Genomic DNA, 16045 nt, shown 5'->3' with positions numbered 1-16045 from the left:
AGTTATGGATGTTTGCCCCATTGGATCATTTGCTCATTATTTTCGTTACACCATTTAGAAGAAATGCTGATCAAATTTAGAATGATCTCTCTTGGATACTCAAAATAATTTAAAATGCATTACTCTTCTAGGGCCTTTGCGTGGATATCAATGAATATTTGAAACTTGATAGCTGTCTTCACGAAATGTTTTGAACTTTTAATGGTTATTTAGCGCACATAGGCCTACCTGGCATAAACTATAAGTACTCCCGGAATTAAAATGGCTGCTTCTATTCCCTTTAGAAAACTTCTAGTTAGAAGCCTTTTTTCTAAGCAAGTGCACCTCGAAATATCAAGTATAAATAGTTTTGTTGTGCGCAATGCTAATTGCAAGGTAAATGTTTCTTCTTTCAATGATATTTGTGATCGGATTTTGAAATGCATTTGATGTTTGTCCCAGGAATGTGTAAAGGGGGTCCTTCACTTCACCCAACTTTGACTTTACTAACTTTTGTCTTAGAAACCCTTTTGTTTCCCCATTTCATGAATTTTTAGATCAAGATCAAACCAACTCTTTAGGTTTTCCTTTCTGAAAACACAATGTACACTTGCTCACCAAGATGGTGATAGATTCTTGTGAGCCTTGCATCCCACATTACAAATTACATGGCTACCACTTACTAATTTTACTGTCTTTACTTGAATGAAACAAGTCAACCTGTGTTATTGTTTTGCTGGGCTGGGCCGCTGGGTGGGGGAACCCTTTTTTGTTGCCTACTCAACCTACTCTCTGTCTCTATGCCTTTTTTGCCTTTATATAAATTCACTTTCTTTCTCCAAAGTAAGACAGTAAAAAAGTAAGTGATTTTCCACTTTCCAACGTTTTATTCGGTAAGATTGAACTTTGGTGGACACAATACTGAACGAAGCCGGAACTACTTTTGACTCATTTTGAGCCTTGTTCATGTTGTGCTATGGTCTGCTATTGTTTTGCATTTATGTGTGTTTTTTAAATTATTATTATTGTTTCCGCAAACCACCATGAAACCTCCCACTATTGATATGGCTAGTACGCTTTAATAAATGTAAACACTGTGGGTCCACCAAAGTTCAATCCAGCCTTGTTTTCATTTCATTTGGACGTTTGGTTTGTTTCAGGGGTGAGAATAGAATTTATACGATCGACCTCTCACCCCGGGTGAGACTTGCCACCGTAGGCTATTCTCACCCTGTGTGAAACAAGACCTGTTTTTCCTAATTTCGGAATACTTTCTATCGATGTGGATGATCAAATGGATAAAGGCAAAGAGAAGATTACGTTATAGCACAAAAGTAAGCTAATTTTAACGACTGCAAAGATGCTATGGCTATTTCACTTTTCGAATCGAGCCGAACTACGGGGGTCGCCATTTTGTTTTGCCCGGAAGTTCTCGCAAGATCTACTCCTCCCCTCTTCTCTCTCTCTATCTCTTTCTGAATAATGTCTATCGGTGTGGACGATCAAATTGACCAAAACAAAGTTAAAAAATGATGTTAAAACACAAAAGTAAATTAATTTGGTCGTCTACAAAGATGCTACGGCTATTTAACTTTTCGAATCGAGCAGAACTACGCGGGTCACCATTTTGTTTTGCCCAGAAGTTCTCGCGCTACTCCTCTCTCTCTCTTTCTCTCTCTCTCTCTCTCCACTGCCCACAGACAAAATTGTACGCTTTTAGTAGGCTAACAGTAGTAATGGAAAGTTTGTTCACGGCACAGAATTCTACAATTTTTCTGTTATATCACAGTGTAGAATTTTGTGGTTTCGGGTGAACGCAAAATTGGTTGGCCTAGATCTAGGCTATAACGGTGAACGCGCACCGGGTGAGAATAGCCAAAAGACTCGCCTGCACTATTCTCACCCCGGGCGAGAATAGAGGTGGCCTTGTTTCAGTTGGTTTGGAGAAAGTTGAAAAGCACAAACTCTCAAATTGACACAATGAGCCTTTTAGAGAGAGTAGAGTGTAGGGAAGTGTAACAAAAATGACAGTCAGAGAAACAACGGAGAGAAGGAAACGTTCTTCATTCATAAGAACGTACCAAAGTTGATGCCCTTGCTTGAATCGCATTTGGACTTGGTTCATTCTGATCTCATCATTGATTTTATCTAAAAGGCAATCCATGGAAACGAAAGAATCACGTTAATACCTGTAGTTTAAAAATTTTAATGCACAAATTTACAAACAAATTTTGAAATTTTCATATCGGGCTTCGAGAAATGGAAATATTTACAAAGATATGTTACGATCTTAATAGAGCAACTTTTGTTTCCCCTTTTCAGCTATTCCCCAGTTTTATTTTATTTAGATTCTATATTGAAAACCAATGTGTTTTTGTGTGAAAAACACAAGCTGTGCATCTTTTTAAAACTTCATAATTTTGCATCAAACTATTCAGGTACATATATGTTGGGGTTTTTTTAAATGTCTTTTTTAAAATAGAAATTTGACTGTATGGACCTTCTCTGTCACACAGTTTTGTAATTTTCTTTGTCCGGTAGAGCTTTCAGAGCTATCAGCATCCTTATTGTCTCTTCTGTGTTTTGTTCAAGAAGGATTTGATATAATATGTTGCTAGGGGCAACAAGACTGCTCAGTATGGAATGTTCAAACAATACCTTGTTACTGTTAAAGAGAGAGAAGAAAATAGGCCTTGTTTTTACACACGTGCTCCTGTTCCTACTCATGATCTTGCTGAAGTTTCTTACTGATTTCCCAAATTCAAGCCGATCTTTTGTCCCCATTTAAAAACCTTTAAACTTCTATTTTATGCTTGTCAAGTGGAGTGGCCACAGTTCGGTTCCACTTTGTTTTAAACTATCATGTATGCAGTGGAATCCGCTTCTTGTTAAACTGAAATCTATGGGACAGCTGGGTTATCATTGGTTGATCCAGGTTTTTGGTTTGGAGAGGTTGCTTAAGTCGAAGAAAAAATATAATAATAAGGAGAATTATTTATATATATCAGTCAGCTGCTGTTTTCGAATTGACTGTTTGGTTCTTGAGTAGATTCCACCGCATATATAATTTCTATATTTAGGGTTTTCAGCTCTTGTTTACTCTTTGTGAAAAAAATGTTCCTAAAACTTTGTCCGCAGCTGCAGACATTGCATCGAGCTCCGGCTTTTAGTCATCAGCTCTTGCGTCCCTTCAGTTCTCAAGTTTTATACAAAACAGGTAAAGACCATTGTAAAGGTTGTGATCTGAGGATCAAACCTCATACTATGATTTGTTGCAAGTGTATTATTGTTTTCTTGTCAAGCTGATTAATTAGTTTTGTTTTCTGTTTTTTTTTAACGATAAACGATAGGTACGATCATACAGCATGTCTGAAAGATAAATACATACATATGTTAATTGTTAGAGCTTTCAAATGAATATATAACTATTGGCTTTGTTAAAACTTGAGTATAAAGGTTATGATTCCCATCTGTTCACACTAAATGAAGTACAGAAAGTAGATCAGATAGAAAGGTTGACATTTTAAAAAATGTTTTAAAGAAGTTTTATGTAGACCAAATCTATGGCTGTTACCCTTGAGTAACTTGACTACTGTCAATTAGCAATTAAAATTTAAATAGCACCTCTTTATCTTTTATAAAAATAGACAGAACCAATGAAGTATTTATAAGAATTTTAGAATGTTGTGATGTAAATTGGTCATTTTGTTTGTTTTTCGAATGAGAAATGAATAAAATTGTTTTTCTTGCTTGTTTTCCCTACAGACGTAACTGTTGATATCCGAGATGGGCTTCCTGTCGTTGCTCTTCCTTTGCCTTCACGGAAGGAATCCTGTGAATTCACCTTAAAGCCTATATCCCAGACAGTGGGAGATTTCGTCAGATTCATCAAAGAAGAAGATGGAGGTGTTGACACTGTGACCTTTTTTACCGCAGGTATGTCATTTTGTAGAAAATTTTTTTAGCCTTGCCCAACCATATTCTTATTTTGTACTTTGTGGTCAGACAATGTTGTAATTGCAATCCTTGTGAAGTATGATCATGGTAAACATCACCACACCTAGTAGAAATATAGAATATAATATATTGTAATCTTACTCTTTGAGTCTTGAAGATCAGTGTGTGTGTGTGTGTGTGTGCATGTGCGTGTGTGCATGCACGAGTGCAAGTAATGTGCCAGGCTTATCTATTTTGTCTATGACCTCTTTGAGTATATATAGTGAAGAGTGCAGGCTATCTCTGCTCAACAGCAGTCTCTATGGGCTTTGCAATTTATATTATATAACTCCAGCAGATGCTATAACACTTTTAGAAACATTCTCTGCATACAGTGCAAGCAGCAGTTTAAGCTCTCAAACACTAACAATCTGACAAGATCTTTCTCTGTCTAAAGGCAAGCTCCCATTCCCACCTGGGTGAAATGAGAAAAATTTGAGTAGAATGCCTTTCCCAAGGACACAATGTCAGTCAGGCCCCTGACGGAGTTCGATCCCCCATTCTTTCGGTTGCGAGCCCAAAAGCCTAAACGCTAGACCATCTACACTACCGAGTTCCTCTAAACATCATTATGTGGGGGGTTGGCGGGTGTTCTGGTGTGGTTTGCTCCTTCTTTCCTATCAAACATCTATCGTCCTCGTCTTTCCTTCTTTTTTGTGTTTGTTACTCTCTTGTAACACCTCTAATCTTCGGCACTTATATTACCTTGTTGTGTTGCAAGTGCCGTAAAACACTTACTAAAAAACCCCCCGATTGTTATAGTTATCTGAATCTCTTGTCATCAGTTGCTCTATATTTGTGAAGTTTTGGCATGCCTTTTCTTCGAGTTTTGTCATTATTTTATTGTTCAATGTTTGATGTTTCTTTACACTCATGCTGAATTAACAGGAGATGATTTTTTTTTTTTTTCAGAGGGCAACAGAATTGCAAAGTCAACAACCATTGATGTGCTGATGCGTTCTGACTTTAAGCTTAGCATCAACGAAGAAAAATATGATGTCAGCCCTCCAGTTCTTTGTGAGCATTGTGATAACTTACATAATTTTGTTGTTATATAAACGGAAGTAAGGGTGCTATCGTGGTCAAGAGGTTTATGTGTTTGCCTCTCACTCAGCAGGTCCGAGGTTCGAATCCAGCTAGAGACAGAAAATTTTCTGCTCTAAAATTTTCCTGTTTTACATCCTTTCCTGCTCTCTAACAATGTTCTGTTGTCTGGCTTTCATCTCCATTTTCTGCCCTCACTGCCTCACCTCCATTGCCCCTTTTCTGGGCTCCTGACTCTTACTGCAGCCTTTCAATTGCTACTCCTTGGCGCCTTGTTGCTGCTGTCTTTCTGTCACACCCCTAATCATATGATAGGTAAGATCCAACACCTTTCCTTCTCGGATAAGGGCGAAAAATCTCAGAGGTCTTGTGTTCAAGTTGCGCTCATTAAAAATCCCTTGGTGGTCCAAAATCGATAAGAGTAGGCTTCGGCTGCCACCCGGGCAAAGTTCAAAATTTCCTACCAGTTGTTAATGTTTAATGTGTCCCGCGCGCTCATGTGACCTTCTGCGGTTGTGAGAACTGCAAAACACTTACCACAAGAAACAAAAAAACAAACAAACCAGAAGTAAATTTTGTAGTATTTTACAAACAAATCCTGAGACAAAGTACTTTTACATAAAGTAGAAATTCCAGAAGTGTGTAGTTGCTTCAATATTGGGGGAAGACCTTGTTCTGTCATGAAATGATTCGACTCTACAGGAATATGACTTCTGTTAGTACTTTGTGTATTCTGTAAAAAATTGTTTTTAAGTGTGGGTAAATTTTCTTGGAAGGAAGTAAATAATATGGGTTATTTCGCTCCTTTTGTGCTGATGCAATACTTCTTTTTTTTTAGCTAATGGGTTATGGTGCTCTAACCTTTGTTTCATGGAAATTTTGCTGATGAATAGTACTATTTTAAATTTTATGTCACCTTAACGAAGAGTTTACTGACTGATTTAGATAAGGCAGAGTACATTCTTTATCTACTTGCTTCAAAGTATTAACGAATTGACATTCATGTAAGTAGGAATGAACTTTTCCAGGAAAATATTCATCATGAATTTTTTGCCAGTCTTTAAAGATTTATCACTGACATCTGTATCGTCTTTATCTCCCCTCCTTTTTTGTGTTTGTTACTCTCTTGTAACGCCTCTAATCTTGGGCACTTATATGACCTGATTGTGTTGCAAGTGCCGTAAGACTCTTACGAAAACTAAACTAAAACATCTGTATCTCGCAACGTTTAAGTGCTTTGACTTTGAGAGAGTTTTTATACACCGCTGTGAGATAATATATTCATGTCTGTCTGATGTGGTTGAACTGGTTTTCTCACTCTCATTAACTGATTCCGTCCATGATTTTTTCAGGCTCTGGACAGAATTATTTTTCCTTGTTCAGTTTTAGACCTGGGGTGCATCTATTTAATGCATTGCTGTGAAGCTCTAAGTCACTCTAATAGGTACTGTCATATACCAAACTGATGGGAATAAATAGAGGAATGTGTTTATATCAATAACAATGGCCTATAATCTGTTTGTACTGCATTTTTCTTCAGAAAAAAAACGAATGAGAAAAAAAATTTGCGCAACAGCTCTTAGAAAATTTCGACTTACCGCATTTTCTCAGCTCTACAAGTCCTTATAATCCATAGGAATCAACACAACATTGTAGTGATATCACCCTAGCACACATTTATGCAAGAATTTCACAAATTTAGTTGAATATCTTTCTTTGAAGGACCTTTTTATTATACCAGGCCCCGTGTTGTTTACCCTTAGATCTAGCCTACATCGCGACAACAAAACAATGATTTTTGCCAAAATTTAGCAGTTTTGATCGATATTGCCGCTCATAGATTGAGGTCAGGTTTGTTTACAAGTTCTACTTCCTTTCGACAACTTAAAAAGTCGGAACTATGTTAAAAAGTGCATATTTGTTTCGGATTTCATTGAGCCGCTCAGAGCGGTCGAATGGACGGAATCAGTTATGCATGTCATTGAGGGAAAGTGCTCAAGGCATACATACTTTCATGAGATACAGCGCTATATAAATGCAATCATTATTATTATGTTAATTAATATTATTTTTATTATTATTATTGTTGTTGTTTTATTGTTATTGTTATTATTGTTGTTGTTATTATTATTATTATATATTATTATTATTATCTGGACGCCAGGCCCTGTTTCGTCGGAGGATGCACAGACGATGACCGACGTGAAGCAGCTGATTTCGAAGCTGTACTCCACTCTCAACGTAGAGAACCATCAGTTGGAGAGAGAGAATGAGATTCTCCAACGATTGGAAGATCTCAACATGCAGATTGCACCCCTTGAACAAGTAAGTCATGTATAATGCATTCACAGACTTGCCAGCCTTCCCTATCTATGTCTTATATATGCAAACAGACTTGACGACTTTCCCATTTTATGGGGAAATTTTCAAATTTAGACCGCATTTCTCGAGGTCCGGATAATGTCATTCTCTCGATTTATTCAGCCACAGTGAAAAAATTACTTTCCTTCCTAAATGAGCAAAGTCTTGTGTGAACTAATAAAAACAGGAAAAGTTAGTCTCCCCTGATGGAATGCTGCTATAGTGATAATGGCAGTTTTTTTTAATAGTTTTTTTTATATCTGCTTCTTTGTCTTTGTTCCTACATTATTGTACTCGTGAACGATTAGCTATTTTGGCTGTTAATCAACCAAACGATACATATATGACTTTAATCTTTTCCAATGTTTGGGGGGGAATTTTGCCTCATCAATCTTGGAATATGATAAAGCTTGAGGAAATTTGACTCGCAAACATGATCTCTGCTCACATTTATCCTGATTTCTTTGAAATTTGGGAATTTTTCCCACTTTCAGTCTTTGAAGAGTTGGAAAGATTGCATTAAAGAATTTGTCTGGTCCACCTGTGGCTAAATTGTTGTGAACAGAGCAGTGATCAGGGTGAAGAAGTAATGAAAAAAACTTATCTTAAGCTTAACCTGAATTTGAGGGATTTTGAAGCAAGGACGTGGAATTCCTTTTTAGAACCTGTGGAACATTTTATGGTGAATGTTTTGACATGCTTGTTGGTGGACTACAGAGCAGATGGCGCTGGTTCGATTCCTAGACTAGGTTTCCTTGAACCGGGGGTCATTTTGTTGAGTTTTCACAGCTCTAAACAAATTTGACCTATGGGAGATGGATATTAAATTTGGATTTCCTGTCTCTTTAACCCATTTGTGCAGAGCGCCCAACTAGTTGGGCATGGTGTTTGAGTAACCCCAGTTTAACGAATAACTGCATGAATCAAAATATTTTGATACCAAATAATGGAGGGACAATGGATATTAAATTTGGAGCTCCTGTCTCTTTAATAACTTAATAGTGTTGATGAGGGCATGAAACCCATACACTATACACCAACACGTTTTATTTAAAGTAACGACAACTACAACATCATGTGTATTTGTTTTGCCCGGAACAGAAAAGCCAGAACCTGTTTCTGAGGGCCAACAACAACACGAACCGGTTGTCGTGGCTGGGGCTGGGCATGATGGGACTGCAGTTCGGCATCCTGGCGCGGCTCACGTGGTGGGAGTACTCGTGGGATATCATGGAGCCCGTCACCTACTTTGTCACCTACGGAACCTCTATGGCCATGTTTGCCTACTTTGTCCTCACCAAGCAGGTATGTTTTGTTTGGGTGGGGTGTGTCCGTGGGTGGGGTGTGTCTGTGTGCGTGTGTGTTTGTGGTTGGAGGGGGGGTGTGGTTTTATTTTATTTTTTGTTGTTCTTTTTGTTTCTCTCACTCTCTCCCCCTTCCTCTTCTCCCCCCCCCCCCCCCCCCCTTTATTTTCGGGGGGGGGGGGTTGTTAACAGATTGAAAAAGTTAAGCATCTAGCAAAACAGAAGCATGACAGTGGTGATAATCGTCCTCATCATCATACATTATGAAGTGACAGTGGTGATAATCGTCCTCATCATCATACATTATGAAGTGACAGGGGAATTAAGTCTCGCTGCGTGGTTGGTTGGCAGGTGCTGTGGTACAGTTTGCTTCTTCTTTCCTATCAAATGTCTTATCGTCTTTATCTCCCCTCCTTCTTTTTTGTGTTTGTTACTCTCTTGTAACACCTCTAATCTTCGGCACTTATATGACCTTATTGTGTTGCGAGTGCCGTAAAACACTTGCTTAAACTTTACCTCTATTCTTCGGCACTTATATGACCTTATTGTGTTGCAAATGCCGTAATACACTTGTAAAAACAAGGTCTAAGTCTGGCCGTGTTTCGTTTCTCCCTTCAGGAATACATCTTCCCCGACGCCCGAGACCGCCAGTTCCTCATCAAGTTCTACAAGCTGGCCAAGAAGGAAGATCTGGACGTGGACAAGTACAATGAACTCCGAGAGGCCATCACTGAAGCTGAGCACGACCTTCGGCGGCTCCGCGACCCCTTGCAGATGCATCTACCCATCCGGGAGATGGAGAAGTTTGCGAAGAAAGAATAATGAAGCGGTTAGAGTTGTGTATGCGAGTATATTGTTGTTGTTGTTGTTTGTTACGACGGTTTGGCAACTGCTTCTGAGCTGATTGAAATTTGAGAGTCTGAACAAAAGTAGAAGAAAGAAAAAGGAACCAGTGTTGACCTGGTGACTTTTTTGTGGTTATTTTTATTTACTGCCGGTTTTGTTTTGTTTTTTTGTTTTTAAAGCGAGGAATGAACTTCTCTCTGGAAGAGACGGTTTTCCTCCCTTCCATTGTTTTAGCTGTCCCCGTCGGTTTATGCTAGAAAAATTGTGAAATTACGCAAACTGAGCCCTAAAATGTGAAATTATGCTATTCTGTTCATTTTAACGAAGAATGATAAAGGAAAATAATCAGAAAGTATGCAAAAAATGGTCAAATTTTGCAAGATTATGCGGGGTGCATAAAACCACGGGGACAGATTCAGTGTTGCCTGTGATATAACTATGGAAAAGTTCCCGTTAGTGTGGAACCCAAAGCCTGCCAGTTTGAATTTTAACCTATGTATGTATGTATGTACTGATCGGGAGTCTTCTGGCGTTTCCTGTCGAGAACAAATGTGTGTGTGTGTGTGTTTGTTTGTTTGGCAACTTTTTATTTCTGTGAGTATGTCGTTGATGTAAGGGCGGTGCCGGTGGCTTGAATGCCTGCGATGCTTCATGAAGCTGCAATATGTTGCAGGAAAAAGGAAACCCCCAATATAGACGCAAAGTTTGAACTGGGTTTTTTCTAGTTTTTGTATTTTTTAATATTTTTTATTTAAAAAATTTTTTTTATATATTTTTTTTTTTGGTTGATTTTTGGAATTCTGTATTAAAAATTTTTAATACTAGGATAAAAAAATAATCAGTAAGAGATAGTTCAACACATATCCTTTGCTATTCTGTAAATGCACTTTCACATTATTGTGTTTCAGTTGGGAAATACAGTATCCTGCTTATATAGTTTTTGTTAAAGTTTTTGTCTACTGCTGTGCGAAAAGATAAAAAATGGGGGCACCATGACCTCGTCATTAACAACGGTTGTGAGGAGTTTAGATAACGTGAAGAGTGGAAAATCCAACTTGAATATCATTAGATTTGAAAACACACCTTGATAGAATGTACAGAGCACAAAAGTAGCGTAACATTTTTTTGGCTGTCTGGATGAAATTCACTGCATCTTTCTGGATTTAAAATCGTTTTTGTTCTTCTTGGAAAAGCAGCGATAAAGTTTATAAGTCCTTCTGGTAATATTTCATCTCTTTGAGTGTTCCGTTAAAAAAAATGTTGTGTTAAAACATATTTTTTAGATACCTTTAGGGTGTGATGAATTTATCATGAAGGTCATCACGATAACTTTTGACTTGTTACTTGTTGTAAAGATCTGTTAGTGGTACTCTGTTGAGTGTATGATGAGATGCTTGTTGATCTCCTTTTTGTCACATTGTTTCATTTGGACTCCAAGGACTGTTTCAGTATACGACAGTGCCGCTGTGGTCTATTTACAAGTGATGCTTTGTCGGCTCCTGCATGAGCAAGTGTCAGACTAGGCCGAGGTTTTCATAAGGTTTTGTTTGAAAGTGTGAATTGGAATTTTTTCATTTTGCATGGGGGGGATTAACAAGTAGGTCATGTGATTTATTTATTTATATTTTTTTGTATCGTGCAGTTGTTGTAGTGCTAATCAGCTTGAACAATTATATATATATATATATATATTTGTACAGCTAGTCTGTCATATTTCTTGATTATAGTTTGACCAACAGCAACCCCCCCTCCCCCCCGCCCCCATTTGCTCTGTATCAGTCAGCAAGTGGAAGAGACAGTCAGTGCAGATTGTTTTGTTGCTTAATTGAAAAGCCTTTTCTCCGAATGAAGGTCACACAGCTGAAACATACCGCCGGCCTTACTTTTAATAATGCGTTCAGTGTCCCCCCCCCGTCCCCCGCTTTTACTGCTCGATTAATTGAATGATATTTCTGCTCATAGCTTGTATAGTTTCTATGATTTCCCCCCTTATATTGCGCAGTTTGCCCTGATCTGTAAGTTGTTCAGGATAGGCCTGATAATGTTGGAGATGGAAGTTCAGTTTGTTAAGTCTTGTTAAAGTTGCTGTATTTTTTCTGTTGTACAGTTGTATTGCATGACAGAGTCTTGTGGGAAATGTGTCAACTGTGTGAAGAATGTCCGCAATACATTTAAATTTGCATCAATGAGGAAGACAAGAAAGAAAGTATGCAGATATTTGGTTGTTTTATTTTTGGTTCAAGCTGCTACTTTACCTGCTTTGCCTGCTGGGTTGTTTTTTAAGCATTACGTTGAGGGGTGTGGATCAAGAAGAGAGACCCTACCCCCACTGTAGAATTGTTAGTTAATTGAAAAATAGAAAATAAGTTTCTAGAAGTAGTAGCAGCCAGCTTCAACAACGGTTATTATGTTGGATCAAAGAAAGAAGTAACCTCTACCTCCGACATGACTGCTTATTATGATCTCCCATGCATTTCACTCCGCTCGTATTGTTGTAACGGTGTTCACCCGTGCAAGGCTCGGCTGCAACTTTTGTGTTTGGAGTTTAGAAAAGTCAGATGATGTTTGAGTGTCTTCACTTTAATTTTAAGAATTTTGTCACGATCACACTGACTGATTTTGATGATGGTTATTTTTATATCACGGGCTGTTTGTTTGTCATCGGGATTTTTGATAAAGAGAAAACCAAGAGCCATAATAAGTCAATGATAGGGCTTCAGATTTGTTGGAAAACAGGTTTTGCGACCATTTTGTTTCAGTTGATATATATATAAATGTTTTTTGTTTTAGCCTTAGCACACAAGATATCCTTGCTGTGGTTTTTTTTCTCTACAGTATTGACACAGACAGGGTTGAAAGCTTCACACACGAAATGACGGTTCAAACTTGACCGGATCTTATGCCACCAGGAATAATTTTTTTTTTGCATAGCTACAAACAAAATGTGCCCTTCTCATAGGTAGGTTTTGTAAAGAAGCAAGTTGTGTCTTTCTGGTTTTGAGCCTTGAAAGGAGCAAAACTTCATCTGGGCATTCATGTTAGGAAGTTATTAAGTACAGTCCCCTAGCGTTGCCCAACAGTCCCCTAACAACTTCCTTCATGTTATTTTATGCAGATTTAGGGAGCAACAGGTTATGCGATAAAGACCTTTCAGTTTTAGTGGTAGGATATATATATATATATATATATATTAATATATATATATATAACAAATTCGAATAGTTATAACGTTATTGTTCTTGAGTGTCATAATCACCTGGTTTTGGGGTTTTTTTGGGGGGGGTTTTGTCTCTGTAAATCCACCAGGGATGAAAGTGTTTTATATATATATATAAATATATCATTGATGTCATGTGATACAAAAGTTTACTGTGTTTTGTTTGTGTGTGTGTTCCTGTACAAGTTCCTTCCTTCATGACGGTCGGTTGATGTGTTGTTGTGGTGGGTTCTCTGCTGGTCTCTCGCTCGGAACAAATGGCATGACATTACTGGGAACTGGCTACACGGCTCTCCTTGTTCTGGCTTTCAATTCCGAAATCTCGAGTCGTGACTGTTGGCTCGGGATTTATTTTTTTCCTCCTGCTCTGGACTTTCATCATCTACACCATTTGCCTTTGCACTCTCTAGATATTTTCCTTACCACAGAGTTTCTATCTATATCTATGTACAGTTACGTCATTTGTTTCTCATGATGGCATGTATCCAGTGCCTTTTGTGTGTTCTGTAGCTAGCGAGAGTGGCGTAGAGCTGTCTCTCTCCAACATTTTCCTCTTGAGTGAAAGGTAGATGCAGATGCATTTTTTGCCTGTGCACTGAGGAACAGAATGATGTAATAGTAATAATAATAATGATAATAGTAGATTGCATTTATATAGCGCTCTCTCCCATACTAGTGTAAGCTCTGAGCGCTTTACACCAATCACATAAAGAAGAACTTTCACAACAATACATTAACTATACATGAAAGGACAGTTGATTAAAAGAAAATTTAATGGTCAACTATAGATAGGAGGAGAGAAAAAAATGCTGTGTTTGTTGGAAAAAGACGGCTTTGTTGTTTGGATAGTTTGCGTGTCTGCGACTTTGTCTCTTACGCTAAGAAATTATTGAAAATTGAATAAGGTGCCAAAGCTTTAGATTTGTTATACGTAAGTGTAAACTGTGAAAAAGGTAGAAAGATACAAGAGAGTTTTTTTTATTGAAGCTTGAATAAGGTGCCAAAGCTTTAGATTAGATTACACCTGTGATTTAATGTAAACTGTTTCAAAGAATGAAAGCTATTGTACTAGAGCTTTTACTTCTTTTTTTTTTTAACCTATTTTAAAAAGTCGAGGGTGTGGGTGGTTGGATGATGGTGACACTTGCTGGTAGGTTCTTCTTCTTCTTCTTCTTCTTTTTCTTCTTACTTCCATTGCTTCATCTGTAATTTCCGTCTCTTGTCTTGTGTTCTCATGGACCTAACAACATGATCATCATTTTTTGAATATGTCTCTCTTTTTTCCTCAAATAAAATGTTTTAAAAATAGATAAATATATCAGTGTGGTATCGGTAGATCATGTATATGGTGGCTGTGTTTTTCCCCCCACAAGTTTGAGTGACTTTCTCCTTCAAGGAATATATTTTTGAGCAGACAATCAGTATGATCTGAGCTGGTTCGGTGGAAAGCAATGATGTGGGAAGATTCTATACGAGATCCGCCTCTCCCCACCGATGGCGTCCGTCGCTTGGTTTCGTTTTCTCTACCAGGGGAGTGGCTCATCTTACTCATAGAATCACTTGTAGGCGAGTACAGTAAAGCAGCGCTTGCAGTGCGTCGGGGATTTCAGGGGGGGGGGGGGTATTTCAAATGCTACCCCCCCCAAATTATGAATTCAGTGGTGTACTATTGCGCTCCAGCTCTGGTATGTAGTTACTGTCCAAAGTGGCAAATAAATTAAGTAAATAAAGTCTCTGAGACAAACCCCTCTCTTCCCAATTATGAATTTAGTGGTGTATAATTGCGCTCCAGTTCTATAAATAAATGTTTTCACCGATATTGGTGAGTAGGTAATAAAATTGAAAGGGGGTGGGGTGGGGGGTGTAATTACCATCCAAAGTGGCAAATAAATGAAATAAATGAAGTCTCAGAGACAGGGTTTTTGTTGGCTCCCTTTTTCATTCTTCTTTTCCTCTCTCTTGTCTCGGAATGAGAGAACGCAGCAGTATTGTTAGGTCTGTTGATTCCTGAACTGATCTCACACTCGCATGTATAATTTACCCCGAGAAGTTTAGAGAAGTAAGTTGTAAGTGCTACAGTTAGTGCTGCCTGCAGTGTTCTGCTTCTTCTTGTAGGGTTTTCCGACTACGCTGCAGCAAAATGATGTGCTCACAGCCAGACTGATATTATGCTGTCGGAATGCAGCATTTGTTGTTGGTTCTTTGTTGCTTTTTGTTGTTTTGTTTTTTTTCTTTCTTTCTGTCCCATTGTTTTTCACTTTGTGGAAGATATATATTAGGGCTGGGCAATGAGTCGCTTTAGCAAAACTCGGATAATATGTTAGTGCACCTCTTCGGCAATTGATATGATATGAACCGCTTCGTCAAATGGGTTAGAACCACTTTGACAAACGGGTTAGCATCACTTCAACAAATGGGTGCACCCACTTCGGCAAACAGGTCAGGAAAGGGAGTTAAAAGAGTCTAAATTCGGAAGATGTTTCATTGAGAATTATCCGGTTATCCTTATAGTTTATCCGGATTTTGCCCACTTCTAATATATATACATCTGTATGTATGTATTTCTAATGATTCAGACTAATTCTAAATAATGGACATAATGTGTACTTTGTTTTGGGTTCTTTTTTATGCAGGGGAAAGAGGATATTATTAAGTATGAAAAATAGAAAAAAGAGAAAGAGATTGTTGAATGTTTTGTTTGTTAGTTCGAGTTGTTTATTTGGATGTTTACTCGTGATTCACAGGGGACAAAAGCAGACAATCTTCCTGACAATTGTCACTCACTACTTGTTGGGCGTGATTATTTCATTGGGTCTTTTATGTGTTTTTTAATGAATGGATATTGAGTAAAATGTATGCAGATTGAGTGTTGACACAACAAAAGTATTTACTTTACCTGTGAGAAATGTTACGAGAACATGAAATCTCAATGAATGTCTGTGTAGTGTGTTGTTTTATTTGGGGGGGGGGGGGGGTAGGTAAAATGTTTGCAGCGCTCACAACTACACAAGGTCATACTAGCGCTTGGAGTTTACACCGATTTCTGAGTTTAAAGGGAGACAACATTGATGGATGTGTTGGCTGTTCTCGTAATGGTTATTGTACTGCTCTGTGGAACGCTATTGAAATTCTGTTTCGATATATTGGCTTTTTTTAGTAATATTTATTATACTGTGTCACTTCTATTGGAATTGCACGGAAGGACAACTTGTACTGGAATGTTATTGATTTGGGTGTGGGGTGGTTTTCTTTTTTTTTTTCCTTTCAAATTAAAGTGATGTGTCTTCAGTTATTTCCG

At 38.0% G+C, this 16045-nt stretch overlaps 1 protein-coding gene across 1 annotated transcript; it reads left to right on the top strand.

Annotated features, from left to right (window-relative positions):
- Positions 1–228: 228 nt before the first annotated feature.
- LOC101863578 (calcium uniporter protein, mitochondrial) lies at positions 229–11879 on the top strand. Its single transcript, XM_005096582.3, has 7 exons — positions 229–375; positions 3118–3196; positions 3745–3915; positions 4888–4992; positions 7184–7344; positions 8482–8685; positions 9303–11879. Exons 1-7 carry the CDS (start codon positions 262–264, stop codon positions 9504–9506), a joined length of 1038 nt encoding a protein of 345 aa, XP_005096639.1. The 5' UTR covers positions 229–261; the 3' UTR covers positions 9507–11879.
- Positions 11880–16045: the final 4166 nt, after the last annotated feature.

Source organism: Aplysia californica, unplaced genomic scaffold (genome assembly GCF_000002075.1).
Source record: "Aplysia californica isolate F4 #8 unplaced genomic scaffold, AplCal3.0 scaffold00132, whole genome shotgun sequence".
NCBI classification, from domain to species: domain Eukaryota; kingdom Metazoa; phylum Mollusca; class Gastropoda; order Aplysiida; family Aplysiidae; genus Aplysia; species Aplysia californica.
The sequence above is the reverse complement of the archived record's forward strand: the minus strand, read 5'-3'. Positions and strand labels throughout refer to the sequence as shown.